Source organism: Marasmius oreades, chromosome 7 (genome assembly GCF_018924745.1).
Source record: "Marasmius oreades isolate 03SP1 chromosome 7, whole genome shotgun sequence".
NCBI lineage: Eukaryota > Fungi > Basidiomycota > Agaricomycetes > Agaricales > Marasmiaceae > Marasmius > Marasmius oreades.
The window spans coordinates 648974-667695 of record NC_057329.1 but is presented as its reverse complement, the minus strand read 5'-3'; the positions used below and the strand labels follow the sequence as shown (position 1 = coordinate 667695).

Below are 18722 nucleotides of genomic sequence, written 5' to 3'. Positions count from 1 at the left end.
TCCTACACTCGGTGCAGGCATGGCCGAACTTAGAAGTTGCCGGAACCAAACAGTCTAGCTCTTTTAAAGAGCAACAATTGCAAACTAAGGAAAGGTTAGACAAGTTTTCAAGAACAGGAAAAGAGACTTACCTTTCAGAGCTGCAATAATCTGACCCCCCTTCCGCCTCTTTCACTACTCGTTTCTTTTTGCCTCCATCCATATAATTTCCGATCAGCCGCTTCGCCCGATCTTTTCCCTCCTCCACTCTGAGTTCATATGCGTCGAAAGGAGTCATTAATTTCAACTATCCAAGGGGTTAGTAAGTACTCAATTAACAACAAAAAGAACTTACGTTTTCGGACAACTCTTCTTCCATCTGCACTTCCTCATTTCTTTGTCCTACCTTAGACCCACTCACATCCATCGATCTCCTCTCTTCTTCCTCCCGTCGGACCCGCTCGGCCCCCCCTTGCTTCCACTTAGCCAGCTTCTCCCTACACACAGCCTGCTTGATATCCCAACCTTCCTGTTCCTGAGCCAACTTCACTTCATTCTTATACTTCTGATCCTCAAAAAACAACTTTTTCCCACTCCCACTCATCCAACTCCTCTTGCACCACTCGGATCCGACTCTTTTCATCTCACACCATCCTTGCCCACTCCATATCAGAAACTCTGCTGGGGCACGTGAACTTGGATGCATTGAAGGGCTTGACCCTGATCGGACACGGCTTGTCAAATGGTCTTCTTTTGTTAAGAGTGGGTTGAGGTGTGAGGAGAGGGAGAAATTCAGTAGGAACTACGCTCATGATGGTGAAGGAAGGAGGTTAAGGGGGAATGGACTTAGAAATTTTCATGGTATGCTTTATATATCCTTTCCTTATTTGTCTCCCTTTGCCTCTTGGCAATCACTCGATTGTTTTCAACTTAGAAAATCATGTTCATCGGACTCCACATGGATCTGATTCACTTCAATTTTTTCGAATTTTACCTTACTATATTTACATTGGTTTCCATCTCAGAAAGGTTCTTGAGGGCAAGAACCTTAAAAGGGGGATACTGTTACATCCATGCTGAACTGATATGGACCAACTGGTCACAATCACTTTCATTCTATTTTTACTTACTCCACTTACCTTAATCTCCATACTTCCTATTAAGCCTAGACCATCGGCGTCGGCAGTCTGAATGTGGATCTGACTACTGTCTCCGTCTCGGACCCTGCACATTCTTCTATCCTATATAAGATGTACGACTTAGTAGTTACATTCTTTAGAATTAAACTCGGCTCTGGTTTCCCAGTGACCTGGTCTAAGGCAGCTTGACTCAGGGAGCCGTTACCCATTAACTTCAGCTACTGTCAAGACTCTGTCATTCTCTTCACTATCTCCTTTGCTCTTCTCGTCACTCTCCGACACACTCCAATCAACTCTGTTTCTTCCCTCTCTTCATCTTAGATCATTCCTCTTCTAGTATATCTTTCAGTACATATCTTATATCTTATCTTATAGTTTCTCCTTTCAGTTCCATTCAGTTCCGAGTCATTCTACACATCCTTAACAATTGTCCAGTGGACTAAGTGGGACTATGAATTTCGTCTACGGTAAGACTAATTCAAACAATTGGAGACTATTGCCCTTGACGGATACGAAAACTAAGACCTTGGTGGACACGAATGCTAAGACCCTGGACAGACCACGAAACAGTAATCAAGACCTCAGCAGCCTATGGACGGATAGTTCTCAAGTTTTGACCTCGGCGGTCTCATATAGTTCAAATCAAATCTTATCATATCACTGCACAATGACAGGGCAAATCTCTCTATTGGGTGTCAAGAGCAGTTACTCATGGGCAACTCACTCAGGACTTTCCTATGCACAGATAGTACTTTTTATATATGGATACATGGGCTACTTTTATACTACTTCTATGCTAGCTTGGTAATCCTATCTCTACTTGTTTAATCTCTAAAAAGAATGCCCCATAGCCATGAATCCATGCAAAGTCTTATCGCTAGGGACCACTACATGTGCAGAATCTTGTCTACAGAGCTTTTCTATATTCGAATCATATTTTTTAGACCAATCTGGACCGTTCTTCATTCTTGTTTCAGCATGTAGAATGGACCTATATAGGCATACCATATGGTATTTCCTACCTATGGACCTTATCCTGCATTTCGACGTTATCAAATCATATAGACTTTGTGTGTCCAAGTAGTTCCAGCATGTGGATCCAGAGTTCTGAACTGCCATAGCACATGAACAGCGCAGACTCTGAGAGCCATTGTTCATCCCTGCCTGGTTCCTAGATACTCTATCTGTGATCTGTGATCTATATCATGTCTTTTTGTCTTTTCCTCAGATCAGGACTTGATCTACGGTCATATCAAATTTCTCCTAGTCTGCGTAGTCCTATGTCTGATTTCTTGTCAACTAAATCCCCCGTAGAAGTAGGTACTCCTAGTATGAAGGTCTTTTGACTCCATTAAGTTCTGCTATGAATGGTTCTGTGAAGACTACAAGTCTTCTAATAGTACAATCCCTTGATATGCTAGTGTATAGTAGAATGTAGAGAGTAGAACTCGGTGAATTACTGCTTAAGTCCTCTGCTCATAGTGTTCTACAGGTTTCGAACAGTCATACAGTTTTCTGACACGATCTACGGCTCTCTCTAACTGGTCTAGCTGCGCCTATGGCACATTCTACTAGTGGCACTAGCTTCAACTAGCAATTTGGGCTCACTCTAGTTCTTAATACGATAAATATCACTCCATAGCACTGTTTAAAGTGCAAAAAGAACCTTGTAGCATAGTCAACTAAGTCGCATTAATAGGAAGGTCGTCGCAAGTGGCAGGTGTGCCGAGCATGGCCAAGGTGGAAGTTGATGTCATGTCACACTTCTGAGAAATTCCAGAGAAGCAGGATAGCCATGTAATTCTGCCATGTCGCTTTCAATGCACTCACACTCCTCGCACATTTGCTTTTCTTCTTTGGACATGTGTTGTACTTCTACAATAGAGGCTTTTCTACATGTCCCATGTAACTATACACATAGAGCCTACTTCTTTATAGCATTATCTGGTCCTTCTGCTAGTTCTCATACAATGTCTATATTGTCCCAAAGCACTTATAGTATGTGCTAAAATGGACATAAAGTAGCACAGATGCTAAAAGTTGCATCACTGGATTTGATTTCTGGCTTGGTGTGCTGTGTCTGGGTCCACTGTGCTGCGTCTTGCACTGAATGTACTGTGTACTGCAACTTGTTTTTTGTTGTGGTGTGCTGCTACTCATATAGACCCAGTAAACTCTACTGTTGTGTATCACATTCAACCTTTGTAATTTGGTCAACACAAATACTGGTGTTTCAATGGCTGTTCTGAAGTTACTAATTAGAACACTGTTAACAAAAAAGCCCTGCATCCAACATATCTCAACCAATGTTCTGGTCTGTCAAGTCTTGGTCTTTCAGACGTTGAGGTTCCATTGTGAAGGAAGTTTCAAGCAAACTTGGAGGAGCATATCCCCTAACTGCAGCTTGGAAGCTTGTCAGGGTATTTGCTAACTCTATACCAACTCCACCTTCACTGGTACTCAGGCTGGTGCCACTAAGGACTATGGCAGAATCAATTCTGGAGCCAGAGGTTGATGGAGGGATTCGTGAGTTGAGTCTGGGAATGTATCAGTCAGAGAGATAGAAAAAGAACAGTTTAGTAATGGAAGAAGGCCCCATTGAACTAGAACTGTGATGTATCATGTTGATTCCTCACCTTACTAATACTGAGATGGCATATGCTGTGGGAGGCCAGAGCAAATGCCTTCAATGCCAGTAGTAGAATAGCCAGTGTCATGCTTTACTCACGTTTTGATGATGCCTCAAAGATGGAGATGTAGATGAAGTTGAGAGGTTGTAAAGCAAGCTGTTGATACATCCCATTCATAAATAACACTGTCAGCACCATGACTTACTCAAGAGACACATACCATGATGATGACTGCTATTATTATCACACTGGAAAAAAGTTATAGTAGTTGTGTCGGTCAAAGTAGACTGATTTATATCCTCTCACCATGAAATAGCACCTGTGCCAATAGCATATATCATGATTCTTTGAATGAGTGAGTTTGTCCTGCCATTATTGTTTTATATTATCAGCACCATGGCTTTTTTCTATAGAATCTAGCTAGTTGGGAGCACTCACTGTTTAATCCCAGATTGTTTGATATACAAGTAATAGCACAGTGCTCCAGCACAGAGAACATCTCCAGCACCTGAAATAGTTGTGGGGACTATAACTAAGTATTCCTGCAGATATTAGCCAAGGTGGTCAGTATTTTCAGCAGTGAACAAGTTGTGGAAATTTGAAAAATGCATGAAGATAAAACATTGCTGTCTACCCATACCTGGTTTGAGAGTGTGATTTGTAACGCAGATGTCTGAGCTCTGCAGTTTATAGACAGATTTGAGAAAATATCAAGATAGAGGGGCATGACTTACCCAAGCACAGTGGCGGCTATAGGGAGCTAGTTAGTAGGTCTGAGGTCTTGTATAATCATGAAAAGAAGTTCACACACCCACACAAAACCCTTTACACCCAACATCCAAAGATAATTAGTGATCACAATGGGCCACTCAAAAATAACAGGATGACAAACCTAACTGGGTTAATCCTAGAGTCATCTAAAAGGAGCCGTAATGTTAACAGTGCAGTAATCTCAGCCCTGTGAAGGAGTAGTAGGGTTACTCACAATGAGTCCTGGGAGCCACAAGCTTTTTCCCACTGTTGACAAGGGTGTGAGTATTTTATATATTGTCAGTTTGAGTGAACCTAAGAGTGATAACTGACAGTGGTATATCTGAACAGCATAGAATGTTTGAGTGATGAGGACAATCAAGCTCTAGTGTGATAAGGCGACAGATAGTGTCAGTGCAGTCAAAATTTGAGAACTAAAAAAGATCTTACAGTTACAGCAATGGTGGCCTTTTTAGCAACTCCATATTAACATGGTAGGACCTCCTGTGAATAAGAAGGTTTACGTACAAGGGCGCTCCTGTATGGACATTAGAATGGTGGGTTGTATGAGAACTGGTCTTCCTGTAGACCAAAGGTCAACTTACCATGGGGTTATAAACAAAGCTAAAGGATTCATGTAATTGGTCACTGTGTAATAGTAGGATAGGTGGGTGATGAGGATCGTATGGACTGTTTCGAGAATGCTATATTCCAAAGTGAGTGACTGGAACTGTTTCAAATAAAAATTGAGGGCACATAAGACGTACAACAAGGACATGACCTGTTTGTTCAAAAGCTTTCAGTGCCGAAAAAGATGGTCAACCGCCGGAACTTACTGTGGCCTTCGCAATGGAAGGGTCTTTGGGAAAATTTTGAAAATATTTGTATGTCTGGCTGCATATGATTCCGTATAGACTGATGGAGGTACAATCCCGCGAGTGAGAAGGTCATACAGGGAAACGATGTAGCGGTTCGACGTACATAGAACCCAAGACCAGTCCGATGAGGTTCGCTCCGAGGGTATTGTCGAATTCAAGTACCATTTTTGGAAGTCAGACTTGGGTTGAAAGGGGCTTTGAAAAGCTCGACCCAGTGAACAGCCTTTTTATTTGGTCAAAAGGTGATTGTACATTTCGAGATCGCATCCCATGAACCGAGGCGGTGACTCCTCCAACACATTTGATTAAAGGCGATGAGCGACCGAATTGACGGCCAACAACTTTGAGATCAAGCTTCGTTCGCCAGCCAGCGGAATCTGATGGAATTCTGAGAAAGTTTCCTGAGGTGCGTCTTCGTCTTCGTCGTCTCTTCTTCCACCCCTCTCCAGCTGTTCATCGACATCGGTCAGATATCGAACTTCAAAGTCATCAAAGACAACTTTGACCGCTTTCTCCAGCACGATGTCCACTCGCTGCGAGGAATGATCAACGTTGTTCACACGGAGCCGAGGGTGAAGCAAAAAAGAATTACCGACGGCTCGCTTTGAATTTGAATGCCCCGACTCATTATCGACATCAATCATCTCGATTCTCGAAACACATCAATCCAAGGATGAAGATATTCTGACCATCATGACGTGAGCGACGACATCTATAGATTGCAGGACAAACTGGGCGAGATCGAGCGGGATTCTATCAACATCAACGTGGCTGGCCCATGGATTGCACCTCCATGTTCTCACCTTCAATGACTTCAATTCAGTCAACAGTGACACCAGCATTGTGTTCGTGGCGATAGTAAGCACCTATAGCTACCGGCAATATGGATTTCTGTTTGTGTAGAGTTCCCCTTTTCGGAACTCTACAACTTGCAGTGGAGGTCTCCAAAACTAACACCCGTAATACGGCAAATATTCCTATTGAGTACGGGACTATGCCTTCATGTCCCAAATTCTTGCCATCCTATCTCCAGATCCCGGGACGGTCAGACTCCCGTCAAAGGAGCAATCCAGGTACTTAATTTCTCGTTGGTGGCCGTCGAAAATGTTACGATCTAATGAGTAAAATAGAAGTATTCGCGCATTTTAAAGCTCAGTAACGTACCCGTTTGCGAACGCGGCTCTTCTGCTTCTCTTTTCTTCTGTAGACTTCATCTTCTCTTCATCTCGAGCCTCGAGTCTTCTTATGGCTGTAATATGTCGATGCCGCGACAGCTCGACCTGGTCTGTCAGCTGGAGCCAGTACTTTCGACATTTGCGGAAATAAAGCTTGTTTTTTGAGGGCATTATGGGAGTTACAAGTGAAAAGATGTTCCATTGTGGTGACAATGACCGAGATCAACGGAGTTGGAGGTACATGTATGAAGGACGAAGTCGGTCTAATCAGATAGAATGATCCTTAGCGATATCTTGATATGCCAACGGCCACGGGAGGTCCAATTGAACAACGTTTCAGATCTCAGATATCGTGAGCAAGAAAGATGAACAAACCAACACACACGTTAATTCTTGCCAACGCAAACGCGAATATTGGAAGACCTGCTTACCCTCAACTTCTAACAGCTTTCCCCTGCTGCTCATCAGAAAGTGAAAGATACGCCAAATCCTGTGCGTGCCACTGCCATCACATATCTAATGCATAGATCTAGAAATCAGATTGAAATCAGTTGACCTTGCTTTGACGCCGTAATTAAAACGAAGATGAATACAAATTTCGAACCCACGAATAGCCTCCAGCAGACATACTGGGGAGATTATGAGATGATTGGAAGAGACGCGCTGTAGGAGATCCTGTGATCCATATTGTTCAACGTATTTATGAGCCTTTCGAGGTGGGTGGACAGGTCGTGGACGCGTGCGTAAAAGGACGTCCGTTTGCAGGCTCGCATTTTCCATTTTTCAGTCAGGTCTAGCACTGCTTAGCGCAAAAAACCTGGCAAAAGCGCTCGAGCGTAGTAAAACAAAACACAGGAGTAAAGAGTGATCCAAAAAGTTCCTGCCAAAGTATGAATTTAACGAAAAGGACGCAACTTTAACCAACCAACATTGAAAATAAAGACATTGATTATTATTATACCTCTCGATTCCAAGAACGAGTCCGTATAGTAAGAATTTAAGTCAAGGGCAGAGTGAGAGTATAAATGTTCATTGCTTTCCTTTACCTTTGCAAGTCTCCTTGTGGCGTTTCAGGACATGCTGGTCGTGTACTTGCATTGACAAGTTTCACAAACGTATTTCTTGACTCCATTGCGTGCGTCAAGGTGGTCTGATAGAAAGATATCAGTAAGTCTCAACTGGGGTAGAAATCAACAGAACTTGCTTTTCAGATTATGTTTCGCCGTGAAATCGGCCCTGCACCCTTTAATTGGGCATCTGAATCTAGGCGTCTGCATCGTTCGCCGGTTCATACTAGCAATCAGGACCTCTTCAGATACCACTACGTGACGGAAAGCCGACAAGCCCTGAGCAGCATTGCCATCGTTCCCCTCGTTGTTCTCTGGACAGTAGTAACTGTTTTCTACATTGCTAGCCCCGAGCACGACACCGAGTAGTACTTCGTCTGCAACGTTAAAGTCAAAATCACGTTCGGCAAAAAGGGATGATGGTTCGCTATCAGGTTCCGAACATGGAAGATTGTTGAGGGTGAAACCCAAGTCACCATCAAGAGGAGGGGGATGTTGCACGTAGGCAGTACGCCCAAAGGGATCAGGTTGGATGTCGATCGTGAAGCCTTGACTCAACGAGCGACGTATCGGTCCAGAGCGTGACTGACGCCCGCGCCCCGTCTCTTCCATGGGCTGGAGGAGAGTCGGGTCGATGGTCTGAGGACTCGCACTCCCATAAATGTCGGGGGGAAAAGGTAGAGGTTGGTTGCGCAGAACAGGACAGGTTCGTAGTTGAGCAGGGGTGTTTGGAGTAGGAGGAACCGAACTAAGGAAACCTGACGAAGTCGAAGATGGGTCGGACGGCGAATGTATGATGGTAATCTCCGTCTGAATAGTCGGCCTGACTCTGTTTCCGTCATGGTAACAGTGCGACTCAACGATGGGATGCCATGGTATGGATATGATGGAGGTGGACTGGCATTCCCATTCATGCGTGTAAACGTGTTACACATACGTGGTCAGAACAAGCTTCCTGAAGATTAGAGAAGGGCTGGAATGCATTGAGATGCATCTGGGAGAGGGGAACAGACAAGCCGGGTGACTTGGGTGATTTGGGGTTGTCATAGGAAGTGAGGTATGGATATCCCTGAGGGTGTTCATGATTGGCCGAGTCGACGATTACGGGAGGTGGTAGACGTTGAGGAGAGATTGGGAGCCGATTGTCCCTACGCAAAATGTCAGCTCTATATGGCCCAAAAACATTGTTCCCTGACGAGGAACGGACAGAACGCCGGTCCGTCGGACGGTGAATGGGACGGACAGAACATCAAACATCGCCCCGAATGCTGTTAAAGGAACACATTGATATCTGCCGGGTGCTGTGAATGGGATCTGAGGCTTATTATCACTGTGAGCAGAACAGAAGCAAGGGAGGTCCTTCTCACCATGGACAAAGTTCCGGGCTGTATGATGGACCATGATGAGGGCAACCTTGGTCGAAACAAAGCGTCAGAACAAGGCGCTGAAACACGGTATAAGAAATCCTCACGATATGAGGCAGTGGAAGAGCCAGAGGAACTGCCACCATCTTCCACATCACAAGGACCAAGCTCGCGAAAAGGCCGAGAAGACGAAGAATGTTTCTCAACCTCTCCTGGTCGTAGCGTCATTTGAGCATCTTCACTCTCGACGTTGAAGTCATCAGCATGACTGGACTGCTCCATGTCATGTATGGAGTCGGATTGAGCTGCGACCCTATCCAACGATGTGCCCCCTCCATTGTCCTTTGAACACTCTCCTGGTAGAAGTGACGCCAACAGCTTGTAGAAATTTGGCATACTTCCTATAACCTCGCCTTTCGTCTGGGCCGGTTCCTGGAGAATTAAGGCAGTCGATTGCACTCTGCACGCATTCACTGACGTCGAAACGTGCAGTATAGTCGAGATGACAGAGGTAATTGCGCTGAAGGATCTTCTTAAGGAATTCCACCGCAGATGTGACTCAAAGGCTTTCGGTGTTCAGACCGTGAGGAACGTATATCCCTATAGTAACGATGATCAGTATGGTTTAAGATTAGAACATGAGTTGAACACCACGTTTACGGCGAGCTTGTCGATCTCTTTGTTCAATCATCGATTCGATAACATCTACCGCTGCTGACACAAAACGGAATAGAGACAGTTGATCATTGCCCGCAGCCTGCCCAGCTGCTTGATGAAAGCCGTACGACAGACCAACGAGGAAAGAAAAGCGATACACCGACTCGAGTTGATCAGCTTGGAATAGGGCTTGGGCGTCTTCTTTGTTCACGTTCGCTTCCAGGATGGGGGACCACTTCGCTTGTAGTGCCCGAAGCTCCTCGCACGTATCAGTTGCAAGCTTCTTGCCGTTAAGCACCTACGAAACAGTAAGTCAACTCAACGTCGAATGAATCATGGCACTGTGCACCTCGAGAACCGCAGTCGAATAGATTAACTGGGAGTATCTTTTCTCCGTGAATTTCGCCATGCTCTTCATCAGCTCGGTATAACAACATAGATGTACGTCGGCGATCCTCATGTTGTATTCGGAACTAGACACCAGTTCTTCGACCGATTGGCGATATAGTCGGCAGAGCTGATAGAAGGCCGCTGGCTGTACTGCGAGCTCGTGGAACAGTCCAGGTTGAAGTAATTGAGCCAGACTCTCATTCGGTTGAGTTGTTCTCGCGCCTGGACTTCATTGGTTGAATTGTCTGTTGAAGGAAGGATATAGACCATGCACATCTTCACATTCTTCTGGCCACGAAGTAACGACCTGCCAGCGGAATCCTCAGCGTATGACATTGCTTGCTCGAGCAGCCCGTGACCCTTCTCGTATTATTTTGACGCGATGGCACAAATAACGGTGAATAGTACTGATGGATTCATGGTATCGAACACCTATAGTCAAAGGTGAGATTTCTTAGAAATTGATAAATGAGAGTACGTACAGCTCAAAGAGCTCGTCGGCTTCCAAAGGTGTAAACATCTTCTCTAGTTCTTCTGTAGATCTCGAGTCGATGCCGCGACAGCTCGATCTGGTCCTGCAGTACTTTTGACATTTGCAGAAATAAGGGACCGAGACGACGGACGTACTCTTGGTATTCCGGGCCACGGTCACAATTCTGTCACTGACGCGTTGGCAAACTCTGGCAAACTGTGTATATACTCGACAACGCTCTACCTGCCGACCTTATTTACATTCTTTTAAACAAGGCTATCCCATAATCGTGTTGGACAGGACGTGGGTGCTTTGGCTACCGTGAATTGACGAGAACAAAGTTGCTGACTGTCAGTGGCTGGCACTGATTGAGATCATCCAATATAAATTCACTCTTTCAGACAAAGACTCAAGCTTGGCTCACTTAAACTCCTATAAACACCTGGTAGATCATCCTAGGTTGATCAACAATTGTTCCCTTTCTCTACGCTCTAGGTTGATGGCGGTTTCGTCTACCTCTCTTTACCAGCTCGGATCATCCGCCTCCATTGACGAAAGGATGGCCAAGGAATTCATATTCAACTGGCACTAAGCAAGGATTCACCTACGAGCAGCGCTGATGGAGAAGGTCGTTGCATGGCAGGTAACCGTAACCGTAAACCTAAAAAACCACCGTCTCTGAGTCTCTTTACTCCAGACTTAGCCGCGGGTTTGATTGTAATATCTCATCCGTGATATTTCATGTCCATCATCAATATTAGATTTCATTTAAGAAGAAGATACACCTGAAGAAGCCATGCCCTGCATCTAATTACCCAAGGTCATCTCGTCGTTTTTGAACCACTGCGAGGAACATGTCGTGACATGTCGGTTGCGAGTGTGGCTTGTCGTAAATCGTTTTTTACAGCCATCGCAAGCGTAGGGTTTTCTACCATAGTGGACATTCAGATGGTCTAAAAGTCAAAGAAAGAGAACAGGGTTGTCAGAAATCGAAAAATAATAATAAGAAAAGTCGTCAAACTCACTTCGGAAACCATGCTTCTCCGTAAAGGTACTAAAACAGATATGACACGGATGTTTTGCCTCCTTTATACGACTAGGTCGAGACGCTTCGCTCACGGTAGATTTTGCGACGGTAGGGCAAACAATGGACCTAGGTAAAGCTTCGCCACCTGAAGACGAGGCCGATGACGGTGGTATCGAGTCAGAGCGGTGACCAAAGCTATCAGAAGGACCTTCGTAAATAGATCCCAGGTTCGACGCCTGCTCTTCGGTGCTGCTGTTCGCCGGAGGTGGAAAACCCTGAACGTATGGCAGATGCACCGACTGGTGGTTGAGCTGGGCGTTTTGAACGTCATAGCTATTTGCACATGCCGTCGTACATTCAGAAGATGCCCAACCGCTGTGCGATCCACTATCTAAAAAGGGGTTGGCATCGGGCAAAATGGCGGTGTTATAAGGGGGAGGAAGTAGGAAAGAAGTTACGACATGATAACGGGTATCATGGAATTGAGGATGGTCTATGTGCCGCTCAGCAGTGGATTCCCAGCCCGCCATAGTAGGCGACTGCGGCATTGGAAGATGCAACGTATCACCCGTCCTGACGCTCACTTCTGTGGGATTGGAGAAAGTGGGATCGCAAAGACCTGCATTGTATGTAGATGCAGCGGGACCACGAAGGTCAGTATGAAGATCTCTGCAGCCGGATGTCAACGCATGGCTTGCGCTAACATCGAGAGAACCCTCATCATGTGTGAATAGATCGTAGACTGGAGCACAGTTTTTGAGCGGACTGATGCCGGAATGGAATGAAACAGGGCTCGGCGTAGTTGGGCTATAGGAACTGCTGTCATAACCAAATAAATGGCTGGGTTCATGAGCAAATGGCGAGGACTCCTTTGCGGTGTGGACGTCTGAAAGCTCATGTTTAGACAACGTCGAGCCACAACAAAGAAAGGGTACTGACTAGATGTGAGTAATGGGTGTGGGGATCCATCGCGAGTTAAAGGTAGAGGGTACGGAGTACTGAGGACATTTGGGTTGGTCAACAGTGCTGCGCCGGAACGCGAAGGGAGGACTCACGAAATACGCAGACGACGCTGAGGTCGACTCATGCTAATTGAGGGTCTGTGAACTTCTGCGCGGAGCTGGCGACGGTTTGTTGAGTGAAAGGTGGGAGGGGACGTGACATAGTAAAGACGGGAAAGTGGGTAGAATCAGAATGGAGGTTGGACTGCCTTGACTACCGCGAATTGATACCAGATGGAAGAAGGATATGTTGAACGTCAGTGGCATCGATTTATAGACTCAAGTATGATCATGACTCACTTCAACTCTGGGTCATCATGATCCTATGTTCAATGCGAATTTGTTCTCTCTTCTCTACGCTCTAGGTTGATGACCGTTTTCTTCTACAATCATCGCCGGCAGTACAGAACATCTCATGGATGTGGACACAGGTTGTTGAGCCGATGGTGGTGGTCCAGGTCGGAGCTTTAACGTTAACGACCACCCCCACCATCCCACGCGTTGATTTCGGAGAACTTCTTGTCTTCCTCGCACACCGAACGTGATAATGTCCTTTGGCTCAGGAAGGTTTGAGGTCAGTATCAGACTCGTCTTCCCAGTCCTTCTAAAACTTCCTCCTCGCCAAATAGTTATGTTTCAGTAGGATTACATCCGAACGCTAGTACTTCCACGTATCAATAAGCAGCACTAGAACAAGATATCCAAGAAGCAGTGTCCTAAAAGTAAACGCAGAACAGACGACCTTGCCAAAGAGAAGCAACTTTCACGCGTATGCAAGGCTGAACTAGATCAACAACAAATTGAACGACCTGTCTCTCATCTCTTCCCTCCAATCAACAAGTTCTCCCACATCCCGTCTCTGCCAAACACCTTCCATCAACAATCGAACTTTCATGAAGTTCCCAATTGTCTCGTCGTGAGCTCGAAGCCTCCCCTTGAAGAAGTCTCTATGCGTCGAGTCATCCGACATGCAGCCAGCGAGACATATCGGAAAAATCAGAGTACGATCAGCCTCACTAGGTTCTAACTGTCGCATCATTCTGAATATATTGTCAACTGAAGACCTGACCTCGCGTCCAGCTATGGAAGAGCACAAATATCAGATCCCGAGCCTTTTCATCACAGCGAAAAGAACAAGAGGGAGCACTCACTGAAACTCGGACCTTGAACGACAGTATGCAGATACAACAATGCCGTCTCCCGGAATATGTTTGCAATCACTTCCCGCACCTCATCAGTAAGTAATGTCGTTTCGACATTTGCCCGGTACATATGTTTGGGGGGCAAGGGATCCGTGTTCCAGGATGTAGTTGTAGTACCGATGTGCACTCTTAACCACCGCTCAATGTCATCACCACGAATAACAAGCTCCCTGAGACTCAATGATCCTTTACGTTCTTCAAGTTCTTTCCAAGATGTAAGCATCGAAACTTCTGCGATGGCCAACCATGCTTCATCGGGGCAGCCGCTCAGGGCTTCCATCTGCATACCGCCAGGTTGTAGGCTGTTGCTGTTGTCCATCAAAAGGAGACGTTGATACAGGTTAAAATATTTCGGAGGTCGCAGGAGGGTTACGCTGGAGATGATATCAATCATCTGAAACAAAAATAGGCATGTGTAAGAACTAGTGGTACGTCAGGCAGCAATATATCTGATTCCTCACCATGATACATTTGACACTTAGTTGTCCAGCAGAACTCATCATTCCCAGCATTTCGGAATTACCCTTGTTCAGAAGGCCCAACCGCTCAATCCACTTGAATGCTATACCAAGCACGGGTTGCCAATCGGTTGATCCTCCAGACAGTTGAGAGTAGCAGACGAGATGGAGTGCAGCAAAAACATCAGTTTCGGTGTAACTTCCCCGGATGTTGACGAGTTGAGAGAATGCTTCGTAATAGAAGTATTCTGCTTCTGAATGTTCAGGATTCGGATACGGGGCTTCTAACCCTTGTGCTACCCGTGATCGGGTATCATGGAAGTTGGTTAATGCGCAAACGGCATTTGTTAGTGCGCTTCTAGGGTCTTGCGCTATGAACTGAGTGCAAAAGAAAATCAATATGTAATACGTATTTCTCTGTTTGTAAAACCGTTGGCTCACCTCGAATGTCGTATTCAAAATGGGATGATTCGACATAACGCAAGGCACCCTTCGAAAGTTATCGAAGTAATTCATCACATGACTTTCTTGTATCGAGTTTTGGCTGGAGAGAACGGGGATATTTGGAGTTGTCTGTAAATCACCCCCACTAAGGCTTAATCCTTCTTCCGATCTTCTAGCAACGCCTAGTTCCGGTGACCTAATCCCCGTTGTCTCAAGGTCAAGGCGAAAAGTTGTGTGGTCAACGTGTGGTGTGGGAGGTGATACTGGATATGGGTATGATGAATATGATGAGGATGGGTTCCGCGAATAATCGGGAGTATTGTAATCACCCCCACCAAGGCTTAATCCTTCTCCCGATCTTCTAGCAATGCCTAGTTCCGGTGACCTAATCCCCGTTGTCTCAAGGTCAAGGCGAAAAGTTGTGAGGTGGTCAAAGTGTGGTGTGGGAGGTGATCCTGGATATGGATATGATGAGGATGGGTTCCACGAATGATCGGGAGTATTGCGATAGGGGCTAAAGGACCGAGGATACGAGGACCTCGATGTTAACATACTATCGGCCCTTGGAGATCTTCCAGGTGCTCTCGTAGTTCCTGTACTAGCTTGGGCGGTGGGTTTCGTTGAAGGACGTGGCGGACCGTGGCTCAGGCCCTTTCGGTTCAGCTGCGCTTTGATCGATGCCTTGTAGTCGTCAACAGCTTGCTTATTCTGTGTGTCGCGGTGTTAATAAGTATTGGAAGAAAAGGGTAAGAACACAAATAGCCAACTCACACGCATCCAGTCAGGCTGTTTAGCGCCCCAACCCAGACATTCGATCACCAGACGTTTACACGTTCGGCAGGAATTGTCCTCCAGTCTCTCCATATCACATCTCTAATACCAGAAGAAAGGAAAAGGGGGAAGAGGGGTAGCCCAAACGTCAACATCTCTTTCCAACTCACATCTTGGAAGTTTGCATACCTTTCTGCGGATTCTACACGTCCTGATAGAGAGCAACTGAGTGAGCCTCGAGTATTTGCAACCAATCTAACAGAAAGGCGTACCAACAGCCTGCACGGTCATTAGTTGAAGCAGGGGCATGAGGCAACTCTACAGACGGATGAGGGGCTTGCCATTGTGACTTGTAGATCAAACACATACCATTGCGTTGATGCTTCGTAGGAATTTCATCTGTGCACTCTTCACCAGTGCCGGCCTTTTCTTGAACGGTTCGGGAGAGATCAAGGTATGCGCAGCCTTGGGAGAATTATGAGTAGCTGCATCAAATAGAAGGAAACTAACGTACGGTCTACCACCTTGGTGTGAAGTAGTAGCTCATGAAGTCGATTTACTAAGGTAGAGCCAATAGGCATCTCGATATCCTAGGAAATAGGCCATAAACTAAAAGAACTCGATATCTGATCGTTGATCCACACACCTCATCCTTCAGTAACGAGATCCAGTCATTATCATGAGTTATGACTACTTCGACTTCGTGGTTCTAGTGCAACCATCGTCAGTTGTCGTCCTTTAGCAGCATCTCGAGTCATTTACCGACTCCAAAATATATTGGTTGATGTAATTTAGCGGGTGATACAACTTGATGATGGAGGTCAGAGAGAGAAAAGACTTGGATAAAGAGGGAAAGTAGACACCTGGAATCCGGGTTCTTCAGTACCCTCACTGCTGATGGTGTCATAAGACGTATCGGAAGCAGGAGATGACCCTCGCTGGGACGAGCGGAAAGTGGGACTAGAGCTGCTACTAGATATCGTCTCCATCGCTGAAGCAGACCCGGACGAAGTTGAACTGCTTCGACTGAACGGAGAACCGCCACCACCCTTCCGACCAAACAAATCCTCTGGTGATAGATTCTGTGTGCTTTTCACTTCCACAGCTGAGCTGTTGAAGATGACTTTGCGTCGCATTGCTATTCGAAACCCTCGGATGAATAATGATTGGTTCTGGTGAGGGTTGCCATCGGGAGAACAACGGCTTGATATCGACATAGACATCGATGAGCTTGACAGCCTAAGGTGACCGTCGCCAGCGAGCCCACTAGTAGTAAAGATCAATTCGCAGCCTCGTTCCCTGGATTGATCTTGAATGACTGCATTCTCCCAGCGATTGGTTTTGTCGAAACCGGTGATGAAATAGATGGCACCATTGTCAACTTCCCTCCCCAGGGTACCATTGATGAACTCATACCAGCTGGGAGAATTCATTTTTGCGTACTCGCGAAACACAGCGAGATTCTGACAATCAGTACGATCCGCACCCTTGGGAGGCATGACGACAGCTCCTTTTTCTTCACTAAACTGGATCTTAATCCCGCCTCCTGCCCCTACAAGTAATCCGCTGAGAAGAAGTCGGACGAGTAAGCATAGCGTCGTCCTGGAGATCTCCATGAGCACTCACAACGCAGAAAGAGCTCCTCCAACGTCAAGGTTCCACGTTTTTGCACCTCTACTCAAAATCGGAATGCCGGGTCGAAAGCGGTTAGATATCTCCCGCTTTGAACCGTCCCAGTTCATCGGTCGAAACCCTCGTGGAACTCCAAACTGATTGATAGGGTCATCGCTTGAGCAGCAGACGTTGAAAACAAAGTCGAATCCTCCGTCGCTCGTCAGAGTTCCAACGTCGCCAATTCGTACACCTGTTTCTTGATACTTGTCCGACAGTGCGTTGTTTGGCTCTGGAATCCAAAGAGGGCAACCATGTCCAAGACAATACAACGTTGACCCATATATCTGGCTCTCCTGTACCACAATGCCCATTCGAAAGGGTCGAGGAAGAGGGACGAGAATATGTGTTAAGGTAACTTAGTTCAGCGTCAACAGCTTAAAAGGTGACAGAATACTCACTCTTGCAGCTCAGCCTTGTGTAAAGCTGTATCTGTGAAAGTTTTTTTTTTGACGTGGTCGTGATATACGGGCATCGGTTTGGCGGGAGAAGCAGATCATGTGAGGATGTTAAGTTAAAGTAAGCGCCGGTGGAATTCCGATACTGAAATAACTGCCTTTATTCCAGTCTCTGCAGACTCTCAGTGTACAAGGAACTAGAGCACGTCAATGCTGTCAATGGCAGTTTTGGGAACTTGAAGCTTGAACGTTGAACATTGACGGCAATCGTATCTCGAAGAAAGATCGGCAAACGTCCCTTCGGGTTCAAACGGTAGCCTTAGTACCACGGCAACAAATTGTAAGAGGGCTTCTCCATTCTTTCCCCGGGCCTTACTTATCTATTGCACCTTCAGTATGATGTGCGCTCCATGGTCTCAAATTTCAATCCCTCACACATTTGCACCAGATTTAAAAGAAGCGTTTGAAGCGGAATACCGTGCCCAACGACCTCCCAAATATTGTCCTATCTGCCAGGCCATGTACCCTCGACACAAGCCATACCAATCACTCGTTCCCTGTTCTCCAATCGTTGGGTATGGGCAAATCGCGCCTGATGGATCACTCTGCCGCACTTCGGTTCACGATTTCCTTTCAACATCCATGAAGAATGGACTCCGGTGCGGAAGGTAGTTTCCTTCCTTTCCAAGAATTTTATTTGTACTTTGGTCTCGTAGCTTACCCTCCCTTTGACCATCAGGCCCCTGACTTTCTTATGGAAGATTTCACAAACACATTGGTTGCCTTGACACGACCTATTGGCTTCTTGCAAGCCCTTTTAAACGAAACTGTTGCCGAACTCGAATCGTAAACGATCAATTGCTTGTAACTGTTACCTGTTTTTGACTTACAATTCGCCAGCTGGAAGGCGGCTGAAACCTGCACATGTCAAGCACCCTCTCGAAGATCGTGCAGACGATTTAAGAGCCGCAGCTGTGTCACTTGTCAAGCGTTTACAGAATCTCTATGGCAGGGTGTCAGTCTACTTCGACGATGCACCATACCCTGTTTTCACTGTCGAGTGGCAGCCCCTACTTTACTTTGATGCGCGTCTTAAGCATGATTTCCAACAGGCGGTCTGTCCAGGAATTCTAGATTTCAATCATTCCCACCAAACAATACTCGGCACCCATCCGCTAACAAAAAAGAAAACGTATCCCGCCCTGTTTCGAGATTGTTCGACACCTTATCCCGAGGTTTTACGACATTT

General features: G+C 46.0%; 6 protein-coding genes across 7 annotated transcripts; all 6 read right to left on the bottom strand.

Moving 5' to 3' along the window:
• Positions 1-5681: 5681 nt before the first annotated feature.
• On the bottom strand, positions 5682-6020 carry E1B28_010920 (uncharacterized protein; the record flags this gene model as incomplete). Its single annotated transcript, XM_043155907.1, has 1 exon — positions 5682-6020. The coding sequence occupies one exon, from the start codon at positions 6018-6020 to the stop codon at positions 5682-5684; it is 339 nt and encodes a 112-aa protein (XP_043005689.1).
• A 1601-nt stretch (positions 6021-7621) lies between these two features.
• E1B28_010919 (uncharacterized protein) lies at positions 7622-8230 on the bottom strand (the record flags this gene model as incomplete). The annotated part of the gene is made up of 2 exons (XM_043155906.1): positions 7622-7701; positions 7756-8230. The coding sequence occupies 2 exons, from the start codon at positions 8228-8230 to the stop codon at positions 7622-7624; spliced, it is 555 nt and encodes a 184-aa protein (XP_043005688.1).
• Positions 8231-8867: 637 nt separating this feature from the next.
• On the bottom strand, positions 8868-9378 carry E1B28_010918 (uncharacterized protein; the record flags this gene model as incomplete). The annotated part of the gene is made up of 3 exons (XM_043155905.1): positions 8868-8919; positions 8986-9031; positions 9090-9378. 3 exons carry the CDS (start codon positions 9376-9378, stop codon positions 8868-8870), a joined length of 387 nt encoding a protein of 128 aa, XP_043005687.1.
• A 163-nt stretch (positions 9379-9541) lies between these two features.
• E1B28_010917 (uncharacterized protein) lies at positions 9542-10099 on the bottom strand (the record flags this gene model as incomplete). Its single annotated transcript, XM_043155904.1, has 3 exons — positions 9542-9582; positions 9637-9937; positions 9989-10099. 3 exons carry the CDS (start codon positions 10097-10099, stop codon positions 9542-9544), a joined length of 453 nt encoding a protein of 150 aa, XP_043005686.1.
• Positions 10100-11265: 1166 nt separating this feature from the next.
• E1B28_010916 (uncharacterized protein) lies at positions 11266-12919 on the bottom strand. Its single transcript, XM_043155903.1, has 5 exons — positions 12830-12919; positions 12584-12743; positions 12468-12526; positions 11527-12414; positions 11266-11454 (listed from the first exon to the last, which is right to left on the bottom strand). Exons 2-5 carry the CDS (start codon positions 12613-12615, stop codon positions 11309-11311), a joined length of 1125 nt encoding a protein of 374 aa, XP_043005685.1. The 5' UTR covers positions 12616-12743; positions 12830-12919; the 3' UTR covers positions 11266-11308.
• Positions 12920-13313: 394 nt separating this feature from the next.
• Positions 13314-17564, bottom strand: E1B28_010915 (uncharacterized protein; the record flags this gene model as incomplete). 2 transcript variants are annotated; one of them, XM_043155901.1, is made up of 14 exons in its annotated part: positions 17477-17564; positions 17031-17371; positions 16268-16970; positions 16167-16211; positions 16051-16113; positions 15919-15994; positions 15774-15869; positions 15677-15722; positions 15594-15615; positions 15405-15506; positions 14631-15341; positions 14193-14567; positions 13681-14125; positions 13314-13609 (listed from the first exon to the last, which is right to left on the bottom strand). In XM_043155901.1, exons 2-14 carry the CDS (start codon positions 17144-17146, stop codon positions 13314-13316), a joined length of 3096 nt encoding a protein of 1031 aa, XP_043005683.1. In that variant the 5' UTR covers positions 17147-17371; positions 17477-17564. The 2 variants fall into 2 exon arrangements, with proteins under 2 accessions (XP_043005683.1, XP_043005684.1); XM_043155902.1 differs by having other exon boundaries at positions 17031-17564.
• Between the last annotated feature and the right edge of the window lie 1158 nt (positions 17565-18722).